Source organism: Coffea eugenioides, chromosome 2, assembly GCF_003713205.1.
Source record: "Coffea eugenioides isolate CCC68of chromosome 2, Ceug_1.0, whole genome shotgun sequence".
Taxonomy (NCBI): Eukaryota; Viridiplantae; Streptophyta; class Magnoliopsida; order Gentianales; family Rubiaceae; genus Coffea; species Coffea eugenioides.
Genome location: NC_040036.1, coordinates 5,671,262 through 5,686,807, shown reverse-complemented (window position 1 = coordinate 5,686,807; position 15,546 = coordinate 5,671,262). Strand labels below are relative to the sequence as shown.

Genomic DNA, 15,546 nt, shown 5'->3' with positions numbered 1-15,546 from the left:
CTCTGGAAGAGATTACAAGGCTGATAGTGTTGAAAGCCGCCCCGGCCTCGTGTCCTGGATTCATATTCCGGACCCCCCGAGGCTTCTACTCACCATTCTTTTCTGGTGAGTGGTTGAATTGAACATGGAAAATGCTCTGAGCTGCACCAGCTCCTCCTCCGCGCCTATTCTCCACCACCCTCTCTCTTCGGCGTCGTTCACTCCTCAGTTTTCTTCACAGCTCCGACTATCGGTTCGTCTCTCTTTCGCCTTATTGCTTTTATTTCTGTATTAATTCGATGATTAGCAAGCATATCACCATTTGTTCTTTTAAAACAAATTTCCTAAATTAACAGAGACTTAAACGTTCAAACTCAGTAGGCCAGCATCGGAATCGTTCCCTGGTCATAAGCAAGGCTTGTGGGCCCCAAGGAAATGGGTTCCCAATTATCCCCACCAGGATTTTCATCGAAGAGGTACTTTCGGTTTTCCGCTCCTTTATTTTGTTTGCTTTCTTTATTGATTATGCACAGGCAGTAATTTAACTGTCTTTCTTTGAAAGATTTACTAAAAAGATAAGTTCTATGACTCTGGCTCTCTTTTTCTTCCTGAAGATAATCTTTGTTTAGCTGTACTGATGACGTAGAAGTTGGGTCTGATTTTCGTTCCTTGGACTAAGTTTGTGTCTTGGAAGAGCAATATTAATCAAGTTCGTTTTTGTTCTGTCATTTGTTTTCTTTTTGTCCTTTTCTTCTCTTGGGAAGGCAATTGGAGCTGAATATGGAGAGGGATTTGAGACTTTTAGACCAGATGGGCCCCTCAAAATCGATGTGGTAAGCTACAGAAAGCGCTACTTGGATTAGATGCACTCTTTGTCGATTTGGCTTTGTTTGGATTGTGTATGCGCCGCTCCTGCTGCAATGGCACCGTCTTTATCACTTACAACTTAAGAGTAACGTCTTTGCTTTGTCCAGGATTTCTTGAATGATAGGCTGCAAGAAGGTTTTCTTCAGAGAATTCGTTATGCCATGAAACCTGATGAAGCATATGGCCTTATCTTCTCTTGGGACAATGTGGTGGTACAGTTTCAACCTCACCACCATCTCTTTTTATTCGAGATTTTTTGTTTATTAACAAAATGTTCATTTGGATGGATTTCAGGCTGATACTCGAGGTTTGAAGTTAAATGCCTGGAAAAAACTTGCCTCAGAGGAAGGTGAATTTGCTTTTTCTTGCAATGGCTTCATGACTTGTGGAGCAGAATTTTAGCTTTATCTTGGTTTTGTTGTGAAGCAACAGAAGAAATTCAGGCAGAATTGTAGCTTTACCTTGGTTTTGTTGCAAAGCAACGGAAGAAATTTTATCTTGTTTACAGAAGTTACTAGATCTTTTCGACATATAATTTTCCATGTGTATTTAATATAAGGAGCATGAGATTTGGTTATCCTTGTTTTTTCCCACAGCTAAAATCCATATCCTGTTCTTTTTTTTTTTGGGAGTAAAAGTTTGCTAATTTATGGGATCAAGATGATATTATATCTGCTATTATCATTCTGGAAAGGAATGAAAGTATTGGTCATGTGTGTGCATGTGGTTAAAGCTACATCCAGTAATCAAGCAAGTAGTTGGCTAAAGTCCCCTTTTCCCCCCTTAGGAGCAATCTTCACATTGATGATCAAATCCTGAAAGTTCTAATTATGTGGTCCCGTAGAACTTTAAGTACATTTGGTATTCTCCTAACTTTTAGGAACTTGGTAGAGCTTCTCTTATTTTAAATTGTCTGTTCAGCCTCTTAAATCATTGCTGTGCACACAATTTTCCCATGATTACTTTCTTGTTCAATTGTTTGTCTTTAGTTTCCTGCTTGGAGATGAAAGTTCCTATAGACTTTTAAACAACAACATAATTTATTCTTTTGTCCTTTACGACTTCATAAGTGCATTTTTATGTGGCTTTTGTGCAGGAAAGGAGTTTCCTGAAGACGATGAAATACAAAGACTCATGCTGTATGCTGGTGCTGAACATGTTTTACATAAGGTTTCAAATTCTGGCTTCCTTAGTGCTGAACAAATGGACAATGAATTCCAAACTTTCTCTGTTATATTTGATGATTATTTCTTTTCGGAATGTACTATTATTTGCTTATTGGTAGTAGTAGCTTGTGAGCCTTGGTTTTCACCAGCATGATTTGTTTTAGTTCTTCATATCATTCTGTTATGTACAAAGAATAAGGTAGTAATATCCAGTGCCATCTATTGTCAAGCACAAGCACTTCTATGTATTATTCCTTCCCATTAACATTCATTTTTTCCTGTCTGGATAGTCTTATGCTTCTCATTTTTAGAGTGGGGATATTCTTCTTCTGTTTGTTTGGGGTCTGCAGGAAGCTGCAATAGTCAAGTTTCATTGCTTACTGTCTGATTCATAATATCTTCTGCGAAATTGAAGGTTTTGCTCTGGGAGAAGGCAGAGAATGATATGGACAGATTAAAACTGAGACTTTCGCAGTTATATTATGACAATCTTCTCAAGGTCCACACCTTTCAGCACCATTCTTTTTTCTGTTACAAATGTAACATATCAGTATCATTAATAGTCTCTAGTTTATCTGCTCAATCATCAGCTTTCAAAACCAGTCGAAGGACTAAAAGATTGGTTAGATGCAGTGTCAACTGCACGCATCCCTTGTGCTGTCGTCTCAAGTCTTGATCGGAGAAGTATGATTGAGGCGTTGGAAAGGATGGGTCTTATAAAGTATTTTCAGGTTGCATGTTATTTTATTTCATCAAGATAAATATATAGGCTTTGCCTTTTGTTATGACAACCATAGTATAGTAATGTGTCTTGTAACAAGTCTTATCTCGTAAATATTATTTAACGAAGTGTTGATTTTCCATTTATGTCTGGTGAACTTTGTTTATCTCTTAGTCCACACACTTGCCTTGTTTTTTACTATGTGCTCACTGGTAGTGGGACCTTCACTAATCCCAAAGGTAACATACATTCAGTCTGATTGCACGTGTACTAAATGACATATTTATTGCATGTACTTGCCTGAAACCTCTCTTACAGAACCAGTTTAAATCTCTAACAGTGATAGGTTGAAAGAGCAAGCCTGATGCTCTTGGATATCTATAAAATGAATCTAATGTGATCATCTTTTTCTCTCCGTGCCTGTTTGTCTCTCTCCTTTATTTTTTATGCACTTTGTCTGAATTCATGACCTATCTGGTGCAGGCAGTTGTGGCCGAGGAAGATGGTATGGAGTCCATAGCGCACAGGTTTCTTTCTGCTGCAGTGAAGGTATAAGACAGTGGAAATGAAAAAGCTAGAATTTTTGTTTGACACTGGTTTAATTTTCTGGGTGTGCTTATCTGCTTGAGAATATATTGCAGTTGGACAGGAAGCCATCGAAGTGTGTGGTTTTTGAAGATGATCCTAGGGGGATAACTGCTGCTCATAACTGTACAATGATGGCTGTAGCATTAATTGGTGCTCACCCAGCGTAAGTGTTCATGTTGATGATTGTATGTGCTTGTCTTTTATTTCAGAAAGATGTAGTGAAGTTTCAAGGTCGAGCGAATTGTAATATTCTACTCAATTTTATCTTTCTTTATGGACTTGATTTCTTTGCATGTGCATAATCACCATATTGGGATGGTGAAGAGCTTTTCCCGTTCGGTACTTGGATACAAGCAGTTCGGAGTATCAACCTCTTGTCTTTGCCATTTTCTCATTGTAGATTTGCTCGTCTTTCAGCTTCTTTTTTAACCCGGCAAAGCTAACTTGATTTTGGTGCCCCAACATTGCAGGTATGAGCTACAGCAGGCTGACCTTGCGGTCGCTAGCTTTACTGAGCTCTCTGTTATCAACCTTCGAAGATTGTTTGCGCATAAAGGTTCCTCTTTCATGGACATGCAGAAGCAAATAATCGAGAAATCTCCTCCTAGAAGGAAGCTTACTATTGACACAATTTTCTAACTGCAGAGGGAATCGTCCTGTTCTCTATTGATATCAAGTGACGCTTATGTCCTGATTCTTTTCCGTCAAAATTGATATACTACTCTCTCTCGAAATCGATAGTGTGATATGTTTCACTTGTACAGAACACATTCATTGTTAAAAATCATAGGAAAGCAGATTATTTCTTCGTTACTTCCTTCTTTGTAGAGAAATGAAAACTTCCTTAATGGGCCTGAATTTTCGATGGTGTGGGTGAAAAGGATGAAACTATTTTATTTTTTTACCCAATAATAACGAAGAAAGGAATGAATAAACTAGCACAATAAATCCAACTCTTAAAAGGCCATTAATTGTTGAAAGTAGCGCTTAAACCTGCGTTCCTTCTTCTTTCTGCAATTCTCGCAACAGGTCAGGTGCCCCATTAGTGCTAGTGCATTAATGCCTGCGGACCTTCAAGATGCATCAAGAATTCAAGATCAAAGCCAATAAAGGGTAATCTATTTTTGAAAACCAGTTTAAATTTTGTTAGGCAATCGTGATAAATTTAACCAATTTCGCATTACTTTAGCCAAAAATTAAGAGTAAATTCATTTTGTCATTTCGCACAAGTGTTTTCATATTCCACTCAAATAGTGTTGAATATTTTATGCATCCTTGATATCAATTTTTTCTCTATAAGTATTGCAATTCGGGGATCAGTACTGGTAATTTTAAAACTTTTAGTGCTAATTCACCCACTTCTTTTGATGTGTTTATCATTAAAACATAAAAAAAAAAAAAATTGATGACATGCGGGTGAGATAATTTCGCCTCTTAAATTATTTTTTTGTTAACCCAAAAGTCCATAGAAAAATCAAATTTTTATTAACAGAAAAAGCAACATAGGGGAAAACAGTTGAAAGACAGATCGGATGATATGAAATAAGAGAATGTAAACGAGAGTTTTCGAATATAAATCTTTTCACTTATACTAAAAAAAAAATGGGTAAACAAGAAAACCAAAAAGTTAAGCCACGAAAGTGGACCCCGTGGACTTGCATTCGGAGCTGGGAAGTGGTCTGAAGTCTAAGGAAGATAGATTTCGTCCCCTTATCTGTTTATCCAAGCTCTTTCGTCCACCCCATGCAATAAAGGTAAATCAAAATCCCATACAAGTTCTTCTTTGGGGGAGACTCAAAAACAGTTTCAGGCCCAATTTTATCTGATTGTTTCTGCTGACAAAATTTTCAATTAGATAGAATAATGTCTTGCATTTACAGCTCGGTTTCTTCTTTCTCAATCTCCTCAAATTCAAACTTCAGTTCCTGGCGTTTGAATTCCAAGCCCAGTCCCAGCATATGCTGCGCCGTTGGAGGTATAATTTGAAGCTAGAAACTTAGCAATTTTTTTGCCCTGTACGAGTATAATCTTGATGCATAATCTGAAGCTTTTTAACTGGGGTTTTCACTTGTGACTGCAATTGTCAACGCGTTTCGGGTCTTTCTAAAGTTAATTTTAGTGGGGTCCAATTCTGTTCGTGTTTGCTTATGTAATTTTTCCTGGCCATTGGATTCTACCGTTGAAGGATTAGATCTTTGTTGAGGTAGAGAAACTAATTTTCAATTAGAGCTCAATTGTTTACATGATCCTGTCGTTCGGTGGTTTAAAATATGATGTTAAACCTTAGAAAAATTTGGGACCCCAATTGAAATTTTTATTTCTGTTGCTCAATGCTCTGAAACATAATTTGAAAACATGGAAGATTCGGAGGCTAAATTCTATTTATGATTATGTTGCACTCATTGTTTTCTGAATTAAGATACCGGCTTATATTTTTATGCAAATTCCTGGATCAGTTGCGTGTTTTCTGTCTGTGCTGTGTAGTTAGGGTTTACACCCTTCGGATGATATCATATCAAACTTCATTTTACCATTTGGATGTACAACTCAAAAATTATCTGTTTGGAAAATGTTCAAAGGTATTTAGATGCATTTCACATGGTCAATCACTCTGTAAAGTTAACTATGGGTGAAAAATATACGTAGACATCTCTGGTGCTAGTTTGTGTGCATCTCTTTGGAAACACGTTTGTGGCATACTGGATGTGCTAGTTGGTGTAGTAAACAGGACATGCAGCCTAAGATGTTTTTGCCATTAATGCAAGGAGAATCCAAGTTCTGGAAATGATTCTTTGAAGAAAAAATTTGGTCAAATCAAATCCAAATAGTACTACTCTCCAGACAGACATTAGGAATTAAGTCTGCCTTTAAGGTCCTATGTTGGGTGATGACTTGACTTGGAATTTCTAAATACGGCCCTACCATTTTCCAGGGACTGTTGCCGAACCAAAAACCGTCAGTGTCACTGAGCCTTTGTTGCTTAATGCTGCTCGAGGAAAAGTAGTGGACAGACCACCGGTTTGGCTGATGAGACAAGCTGGGAGGTACATGAAGGCAGGTTTATACGTCTACTGTTTGGATGATGTTTCTCTTATTCATGTCAATACAATGTCATTTTGTTTATATACCCAAGAGAGTTTGCATGAAGGAAAGTGATTGCAGTCCTGTGGTTTGAGTGTGCCTGGAATTTTACAGCTAAAATTGTTTACATTCAAGTCATTTTCTACACTGTTTCTCTAAGTGTCAGTGTATCATTCAACTGAGGGCTGAGTGGTTTTGCATTTCTTTAATAGAGCTATCAAGCTATATGCGAGAAGTATCCATCTTTCCGTGAAAGATCAGAAAATGTCGACCTTGTGGTGGAAATTTCCCTACAGCCGTGGCAAGTGTTTCGGCCTGATGGGGTATGTATGTGTACATAGCACCTTGTAATTTTTGTGGAGCATATTGCAACTGAAAAATCCTTTTTGATTACCTACAAAAGCATCATTCTTAGTGCTTGTTTGTGGATGAGTTAGGTTTTCCTTGCAAATCTACATTTACCTTTAGGATGCATGCTGCACTGCTGATTAATGTAACTGCAAATGACAATTTCCTCTCACAAGCTTCTTCTGTTATTGCTCATTATTGCAGGTCATTCTGTTTTCAGACATTCTTACCCCACTTTCTGGCATGAATATCCCATTTGACATAGTAAAAGGAAAAGGCCCAGTCATATTTGATCCTCTGAGCACAGCTGCTGATGTTGAGAAAGTTAGAGAATTCATTCCAGAAGAGTCAGTTCCATATGTTGGTGAAGCTTTAACAATCTTGCGGAAGGAGGTTTGGCTCCACTTCCTTCTGTTGTTTCAATGAGCATTTGAGGCAGGAAATAATTCTGCACATTGGAACTAGTTAATCTTATATGCTCAATTACTTTGACCTTCCTACTGTATACTATAAGATAATTGTGCAGTTTGAGATGTTTCTCAAAACTGAAAACATTGTGTTTCTTTTACATTTGAAAAACTAAGTTGAAACATTGAGATTTGGAAAATCAGATTTTTCTTGGACATTTGTGGTACTTTCCCATGATACTGTTCTCTAGTTTGATACTTTCTTCACTTCAACTGCAATGGATCTGCATCTAAAGAAACGAAACTATCGATTACTATTGTTTTTTTACATAGTCGAACACGAGTCTACTTGCATCTTATAAGATCACATTTGCCAAGCATATCCCAGCTCTCCAACATTCCTAATGTAGGATATAGGTTGCTACAGATATCTAATGGAATTAACAATGTGAGGTTAACTTAATTGGTCGCTGACATGTCTTTTCTTTGGTCAGGTTAACAATGAAGCAGCAGTGCTTGGATTTGTTGGAGCCCCTTTCACCCTAGCATCATATGTGGTTGAAGGTGGTTCATCCAAGCACTTTACAAAAATCAAAAGGCTAGCTTTCTCACAGCCCAAGGTAAACTGAGTGTACCCTTCTCTGCGATCATTTCTTGGATTGAAAACATATAAACATCTATTTTACCAAAATTTGTAGATGAAGTTGCGATGTATGTGGATCTATCTAACAGTCCACTTGGTTTGTCTTCCGTACTTTATATTCTGCAGTAAATAGAATATAAAAATCCCTTGAAATACTTTTAGCTCATTTTCACCTACCGCAATAATTTTTAAAGCACAATTAAGAAGGCTCAGAAAGAGGTCTCAGTGATTGTTTGTACTGTTGGAAAACATCATAGGAAAACATTGACCCTGCATGACATGTCACAAATTGACATTGTAATTAAATCCTTTTTTTTTTTGGGTTAAATGCAGATTCTTCATGCGCTGCTTCAAAAATTTGCAGCCTCTATGGCAAAGTATATTCGGTATCAAGCTGACAAGGGAGCTCAAGCTGTTCAGATCTTTGACTCATGGGCAACAGAGCTGAGTCCGGTTGACTTTGAGGAGTTTAGTCTGCCTTATTTAAGACTGATAGTGGATTCCGTGAAACAAACTCATCCAGAACTTCCATTGATTTTATATGCGAGTGGTTCAGGAGGCTTGCTCGAGAGACTACCTTTGACGGGTGTGGATGTGATCAGCTTGGACTGGACTGTTGATATGGCTGAAGGTCGAAGGCGCTTAGGCCCTGACGTAGCAGTGCAGGGTAATGTGGACCCTGGTGTTCTGTTCGGTTCAAAAGAGTTCATCACCAACCGTATCAACGATACTGTAAGGAAAGCTGGAAAAGGTAAACATATTTTGAATCTTGGACACGGCATCATCGTAGGAACGCCGGAGGAGAACGTTGCTCATTTCTTTGAAGTTGCCAAAGGACTTAGATACTAGATTCCTGTGTAGAGATAGTTGATTTTGAACTGACTTGTATTGCTAGCCAAGTTATAGCACTAGTCAATTTTTTTGGCAAGTTGCGGCTCAAGGATGTAAAACTTTTGAGTGGAATGTAAAACAACAACTATCTGCGCTAAAACTTTTGAGAGTCTGTCTATTTGTCACCTGCATAGGTCCTACAGGCTGTAAGATGTAAGCTTACTTATTCCCCGGCGATGAAGAATGTGGATACTGATTAGGAACATTTTGCCGTCCGTCTTAAATACTACTGGAAACAGGATGATTTTTACTTCGTTAGGTGCCCCAGCCAATGTTTAGTTTTTTAGAGGGGATGTGATATCCTGAATAATTATTGAGATAAAACACCATTACCATGTAAGTAAACTATTGTGTTTCAACATTGTAAGCCATGAAATCTATACATCATTAGATTCTTACTACCATCCGCTTAACTAAATCGATCCCACTTGGCGATGTGTATACATATTAAAGAAATAGCAGCATATATAGCTCAGAAACTCATCATCAGTTCAGTTAAATATATTCTCAGGGCCTCTTCGTTTTCCAAAAAAATAAAAATTTTGGCCACATGGCTTATAAGAATTGAAGGTGTGACAAAATTTGAATCACATGATCGAGTCTATCTAAGTGTTTGCTGTGCTCGCAAATAAAATCTTGAGTCTATCTAAGTGTTTGCCTTGCCCGCAAATAAAACCTTACATGGATAGAGGCCCATAATGGAAAATAAATACTTGTTTATTAGTAAAGAATTGTGTGTACTCCTCTTCCTTGGAGCCATCCATGTTATTTTTGAGATAAAACAACCTGAAGTTGAAAAATTACTTAAAAGATGTTCTCCGATACTTAAAATGTTTTTTGTGATACAATGCTCTGTTTAGATCCTTCAGTTTTTCAAATATTATAAAAAAATTACTCTAAAAAGTAGTCTAATTTTTTTTAATGTTTAAAAAATATCCTAAAACATATTTTAAAAACTCTTCTACTTTTAAATATTTCAAAATATTTTCTAAAAATATCTCAAAATATACACTAAAAACTCTGCCACAGTAAAATTTTTCAAAAAATACTTCCAAAAATAGCTAATCCAAACGGATTGATTGTAACTTGGCTTTTAAAGTTAAATTCGAAATAATCATCATGCATCGTAAATGGAAAAGTTCAATCTAATTTTTATTGGTTGAGAAGACTCCAAATCGATTATTTCTGCCCATTACTTGTAATTAAAAGAAATCCCAAGTAGAAAGCAGAAACAGAGGGGAAAAGGATGAGAGTCAAATATTTAAGCTTTTAAAAATACCACATAATAGAAACAAATCTAGCTGGACATTTGCAGCCCCATACAAGCCATTCGAAAGATCAGAATGGACAGACAGAGATCATCGAGTCTCCACAGAATTCGTTCGTTCTAGGTTCCGTTCTACACTTCTACTACTACTACTAATTTTACGAATTGATTGTGGTCCCCCAAACCCTCAGCAAATCGTTGTCGGTGGGTCCAGTCCACCATGCCAAACTACAGCTACTACAAAAAGGTTAGAAAAGGAATCCATTTTTTTTTTGTCAATTACGACAGTTTGACTTTTGTAAATCCTAAACTTAAACCCACAGGAAATCACCAAAAGTCGGTAACTTTGGATGGTTCCTGAGGAGCTTAAGAACTACCCAAATCCCCCTCCCATATTCGATGTGGGACTACACACCTGACAGAGTGGCTACTAAGCCTTAAAGAAGAACTCTCACATACTCCGACAACAATGTCATGTCTTTTTTGTCAATTACGACAGTTTGACTTTTGTAAATTCTAAACTTAAACCCACAGGAAACTACCAAAAGCCGGTAACTTTGGATGGTTCGTGAGGAGCTTAAGAACTACCCACAGAAAAGGAATCCATAAACTATTCTTCTTCTGGCTCCTCCTCACCGAAATCACCAAATTACCCCTGACAGGTGATACCCACCTGTCCCGTCCACACAGGTGTCAACTGTTCTAGTTGACGGGTTTACAGGTAGGCAAGCTACTAAGCCACAACACAACCTCACGTCATACCTATAACTATACGACAGACACCGGACCTTGCCTTAAATTCGGTCCCGCGCTAATAAAAGGGAAGTGCTACTACTTACGTATTACTTAAATTAATTTATTCTTCTTGTTAAATTGCCTCTTTTATTTGTACACTAATAATACTACTACTATTCATAATAATTGGTGTCCGAATTAAAAAGTTGTGTACGAATACATCTCCCCTCGCCTCACTTCTCTGCAGGCCTTTGTTCATTTCTTCCGACAAATCCAACGAGTTCATCTGAGTGCAAACCCAAGGTATTACTCTCTTATATCTTGCCTCCCATTCTTTTGTTTCCTTCTTTCTGTTTCCTCCTTTTTAACGATATTTGTTTGTTGGGTGGGATAGTAATTTTCTTGCAATTGCTCGATCCCATTTTCATATCTCGTGTTTTTTTGTTCCTTGATGACTCCGTTGATGGAGAATATTAGAACTAATTATTTGCATCTGGTAATGGTCTTAGTTTTCTTTGCCAAAACTATACCTCCGTTGTCTGTTTCTTCTTTTCTGGTAAAGGCATCAGGCTATGGTGATTTTTTTTTTTTTTTTGTGATTATATGTGCTATGAAGTTGGAAGATCTGGGTCATCAATTATCGTATAGGATCATAATACAAGTTGGAGATGAATCTTGCAATGTTGAATGAAACGATCGAATCACAAGAGGGTAATCTTCCACAAGAGGGTGCTCTGTTATGTTCAAATTCCATGAGGGCTCTAATTTCGTAAATGAGCCTTGCGAAATTTATGATCTGCAAGATTTTGTCTTTCTTGTTCCGTTTTTTCTCTTTTTTTTTTTTTGGTTTTTTTTGGGGGGGGGGGGGGGATCGGGTCTATAAGCACAGAAATATTAAGGGTAAAGAAAAAAGTTAATGTAACAAAAGCTACCTTCTGAGTCTCAGATGTCAGCTAGTTTCTTCAGCATTGTTTGGTTTTCATGGAAAATCGAAATGCAATTTTAACATTTTGTTTCCGCTTCTTCACTGGTCAAAACTTTTTGTTTTTTCCTGTTGTTATTGTAATTAGATTATATTCCATTGTTTTCACCATTGTGAAATTGTGCTTGGTATTTCTGATAGAAAACACCTATCCGTTTACTTCAGAAGCTTGGCAGGTACCATTGGTCAAAAATTACTTGGGAATGCAGAAAGATGTGGCTGAATGCGAGTACTTGTCACTCTGATGTCAAAGTGCCTTCCTTTCCATCTTGGGTGGATTTGTTCATTCTTGATGAGGTCGGGCGCATGAATCATGGCATATCAATTTTTTGCGGACAGCTGCAGAATAAAAGCAACACTTGTTGCCTTGCTCTCGTGTTGAAGCACGAGGGAGACAGTTGAATTTCTCAAATAAAACCACTCCTGCCCCGTAAAAACCAAATATTCGTACAAGCAGGAGAGTATAATAGAAGGTGTATAGTAGTTTTCTGATTAGAATGGATAATAAGACAAACATATTAATGCAAAGGTATGACCTTGGAAGATTACTAGGGCAAGGAAACTTTGCAAAAGTTTACTATGGTAGAAATCTTGCAACCGGGCAGAGTGTAGCCATTAAGATAATTGATAAAGAGAAGATTCTGAAGGTTGGACTGATCAATCAGACCAAGCGAGAGATATCTGTCATGGCACTGGTTAAACACCCCAATGTGCTACAGCTTTATGAGGTCATGGCAACCAAAACCAAGATTTACTTCGTTTTGGAGTATGCCAAAGGTGGTGAACTTTTTAACAAGGTCGCCAAGGGAAAGCTCAAGGAAGACATTGCCAGAAAGTACTTTCAACAATTGATCACTGCTGTTGACTTTTGCCATAGCAGGGGTGTCTACCACCGTGATCTAAAACCAGAAAATCTGCTGCTGGATGAGAATGGGAATTTAAAGGTGTCAGATTTTGGTTTGAGTGCTCTAGCTGAATCTAGGCGGCAAGACGGGTTGCTTCATACAACCTGTGGAACCCCCGCCTATGTTGCTCCTGAGGTTATTAGCAGGAAAGGTTATGATGGTGCCAAAGCTGATATCTGGTCTTGCGGTGTAATCTTATTTGTTCTACTGGCTGGTTATCTTCCATTCCATGAATCGAATCTTATGGATATGTATAGAAAGATAAGCAAGGCTGAGTACAAATGCCCGAATTGGTTTCCTCCAGAAGTGCGCAGACTGCTATCAAGGATCCTCGACCCAAGTCCATACACTAGGATTTCCATAGCCAAAATTATGGAAAACACTTGGTTCAGGAAAGGGCTGGATCAGAGAGATTTAAGAGCAAGTATAGAGGACAAGGGAAAGAATCCCTTAAATGCTGATATTGCATTTGATCTTAATGAGTGTTGCAGCGGTCCTTCTACCGAGACAAAGCTAGAAGTACCAAAGCCAACTAACTTCAATGCATTTGACATAATCTCCCTTTCAACCGGTTTCGACTTGTCTGGTTTGTTTGTGAGGAATGATCAGAAGGAAGAAGTGCAATTTATATCAAAAAAGTCCGCACCCTCTCTCATATCCAAAATTGAAGAAATTGCTAGACGTCTAAAGCTGAAAGTCATGAAGAAGGAAGGAGGGGTGATGAAATTGGAGCAACCGAACGATTGTAGAAATGGGACTGTGTCCATCGATGTTGAAATTTTCGAAATCACTTCGTCCTTTCACTTGGTGGAGGTTAGAAAGTCAAGCGGAGATGCATTGGATTATCTGAAGGTGTTGCAACAGAATCTAAAACCGGCTTTGACAGAAATTGTCTGGGCTTGGCAAGGCGAGCAGCAACAATAGCAGTGATGATGACGACGAGAAGCTACTGACTTCATACTCAATTCACTGTGTGTAAGTTGCCAATTTAGTTGATTTCCATGTGTGTATGTTTTGCTGTCTGAATGCGTGTTGCAAATGATTTTCAACTTATATGAACCTTTTGTGACTTTGTTTGCTGGAAATTGTCCCATCGCCGCCATATTCATTTTCTGTAACTTTCCTTTTGTGTGGATTCATTATACAGCATTTCTAATTGAATGGACTTTCAACACTAGATTCATTGGCCATAATATGGAAGTAATCGGTGAATGAATTTGCTGTGATCCGAGGTGGCCATATCTAGAAATTAATACTACTAGAAAGTTTTGGGTCAGCTTTCAAGGTTTTCATTTTCTTCTCAATCCGTAGAATTTTGGCGGCCCTGTTTAGAACCCCAGAGGTTCATATTCTCAGGAGAGGAGACCAACAAAGAAGAAAAGCTCGAGACATCAATCACTAAAACAACTTAGTACAATTTTGTGATGGCGAGCTGTATGGCACCGTACGTACATTGATTAAACTACGATAAAGAACAAAGCATCAAATTTTATTTCTTTCCTTCTTACGATTGGTTGAAGATGACTAATTATTGCCAAATGATGTCCATTCAATGAAAACCTGTGTTCAATTCTATATTCGGTTGGGAAGAAAGACTGGATTCTACATCAATCGAGTAGCCCATTACTTCCAACAGTAAAAGTTGCACGTTTCGGCCCAATGCGCAATCATTACCAAAAAATGTATATATATATTTCCTTTCCATTGGGTTGAAGGGCGCAGGAAGTAGGCTTTCAGGATAGGGCCGAGGGGCCGAGACTCGTTTCTGTCGCCTAAACGGTTCATGGTTTGAATTGGTCGAAAAAATTGTAAGATGTACGTTAATTATATGATACGTTTGAGGTTCACAAAATCGAACTACATTTACATTAGACCGAGTTCGCGATGACCAAACCGGCAAAACATGGAAATTTATTACAGTGAGATAGAAGCTCGCTCTAGGAGGGTGCCACTTGACTTTTATTCTGTTCAATTGAACGTGGAAATTTTTCTACGAAAAATCAGAATCCAATCCAAACAAGGATGCAGAAATTTCCCTCGAACCTATCCTGCCCTGGCAAATTCCATGCGTGTTGCATCTCAATTCAATTGTCATCCACGCCACACAGTCGACGACGCCTATACAAAGTGTGTCGCATAAACCATCACACTTTCAATCAAGAAGATTATATAATTGCGTGTATAATTTGTGGGAAAGCATGTTCCCGTACACATGGCGATAATTGGGCGTGTGAATCTATAAAATTTGTTTGGTTTTGGTTCTGGTTCTTTCCATTGTCCTTCAATTGGGTGCTATTAATTGCTGTAGCAATCCGGGAATAAAGACCTTCCAATCTACGTGTCTATTTCTCCGATCTTCATTTTCCTTTTCGAATTAGTATGAAATTGTACCCAATGACGGGAGTGACCCGTAGTGTCACAGCTGTTTAACTTTTCATGCTTAGACCATCCGCTGGACTGAGAAAGCCGCAATTTGAATGATTTCGACAATGCTCTTTCTTGCAGTTGCACCTAAATCACTTTTATCCCTTCTTACCACTCCTCTAATTCTTCCCCGCAAAAAAAAAAAAAAAAAAAAAAAAATCTCAATTCGGCGCTTTCCCATTGGGGAGTTGCTACCAATCAATCACTTTCTTTTTGAAGTTCAGCTTTCGCAATTTGTCATTTTCCTATTACATAAAAGCTATTGTTAAAAAATATATATAGAGAGAGAGAAGAAGATACTTCAACGATCAATTCCAAATGTTTGGTGGTGTTCCATAATCGAGTTTGAACAATATGCTCGTAGAGGCCGACCGCTGTACATCATTTTTCATGAGCGAGGCAATGGCGTGCGGGAGTTTGCTTAAAATCTATATATCTATATGTATTGCAGAAGGAGTTTTTAGCAGAGACCCTCTCAATGACTTCCAAACTTCTCATTCTTTTTTCTAAATTTTTGTATTTATTTTAATGCATAAAAAGTA

General features: G+C 38.0%; 3 protein-coding genes across 6 annotated transcripts; all 3 read left to right on the top strand.

Moving 5' to 3' along the window:
* The first annotated feature begins 43 nt into the window (after positions 1-43).
* On the top strand, positions 44-4,134 carry LOC113763185 (5-amino-6-(5-phospho-D-ribitylamino)uracil phosphatase, chloroplastic). Of its 2 annotated transcripts, none has more exons than XM_027306926.1 (11): positions 44-232; positions 336-455; positions 744-812; positions 954-1,055; positions 1,141-1,195; positions 1,943-2,016; positions 2,428-2,511; positions 2,603-2,743; positions 3,217-3,282; positions 3,375-3,484; positions 3,792-4,134. In XM_027306926.1, the coding sequence occupies exons 1-11, from the start codon at positions 125-127 to the stop codon at positions 3,958-3,960; spliced, it is 1,098 nt and encodes a 365-aa protein (XP_027162727.1). In that variant the 5' UTR covers positions 44-124; the 3' UTR covers positions 3,961-4,134. The 2 variants fall into 2 exon arrangements, with proteins under 2 accessions (XP_027162727.1, XP_027162726.1); XM_027306925.1 differs by having other exon boundaries at positions 45-232; positions 954-1,058.
* An 890-nt stretch (positions 4,135-5,024) lies between these two features.
* On the top strand, positions 5,025-8,945 carry LOC113761069 (uroporphyrinogen decarboxylase, chloroplastic). The gene is made up of 6 exons (XM_027303887.1): positions 5,025-5,296; positions 6,254-6,375; positions 6,615-6,725; positions 6,955-7,143; positions 7,652-7,777; positions 8,134-8,945. Exons 1-6 carry the CDS (start codon positions 5,185-5,187, stop codon positions 8,647-8,649), a joined length of 1,176 nt encoding a protein of 391 aa, XP_027159688.1. The 5' UTR covers positions 5,025-5,184; the 3' UTR covers positions 8,650-8,945.
* Positions 8,946-10,855: 1,910 nt separating this feature from the next.
* On the top strand, positions 10,856-13,736 carry LOC113761106 (CBL-interacting protein kinase 18-like). Of its 3 annotated transcripts, none has more exons than XM_027303950.1 (2): positions 10,856-10,996; positions 11,852-13,736. In XM_027303950.1, the coding sequence occupies exon 2, from the start codon at positions 12,173-12,175 to the stop codon at positions 13,502-13,504; it is 1,332 nt and encodes a 443-aa protein (XP_027159751.1). In that variant the 5' UTR covers positions 10,856-10,996; positions 11,852-12,172; the 3' UTR covers positions 13,505-13,736. The 3 variants fall into 3 exon arrangements, with proteins under 3 accessions (XP_027159751.1, XP_027159749.1, XP_027159750.1); XM_027303948.1 differs by having other exon boundaries at positions 11,841-13,736; XM_027303949.1 differs by having other exon boundaries at positions 11,817-13,736.
* The last annotated feature ends 1,810 nt before the right edge of the window (positions 13,737-15,546 follow it).

Excerpts from the sequence above, each read along its gene's own strand:
- LOC113761069 (XM_027303887.1), top strand. The coding sequence starts at position 5,185 with ATGTCTTGCATTTACAGCTCGGTTTCTTCTTTCTCAATCTCCTCAAAT. Across the intron at positions 6,376-6,614 it reads AAGCTGGGAGGTACATGAAG|AGCTATCAAGCTATATGCGA; the intron begins GCAGGTTTATAC and ends TTTCTTTAATAG. Across the intron at positions 7,144-7,651 it reads TAACAATCTTGCGGAAGGAG|GTTAACAATGAAGCAGCAGT; the intron begins GTTTGGCTCCAC and ends TTCTTTGGTCAG.
- LOC113761106 (XM_027303950.1), top strand. The coding sequence starts at position 12,173 with ATGGATAATAAGACAAACATATTAATGCAAAGGTATGACCTTGGAAGA.
- LOC113763185 (XM_027306925.1), top strand. The coding sequence starts at position 125 with ATGGAAAATGCTCTGAGCTGCACCAGCTCCTCCTCCGCGCCTATTCTC. Across the intron at positions 233-335 it reads CTTCACAGCTCCGACTATCG|AGACTTAAACGTTCAAACTC; the intron begins GTTCGTCTCTCT and ends CTAAATTAACAG. Across the intron at positions 2,744-3,216 it reads GTCTTATAAAGTATTTTCAG|GCAGTTGTGGCCGAGGAAGA; the intron begins GTTGCATGTTAT and ends TATCTGGTGCAG.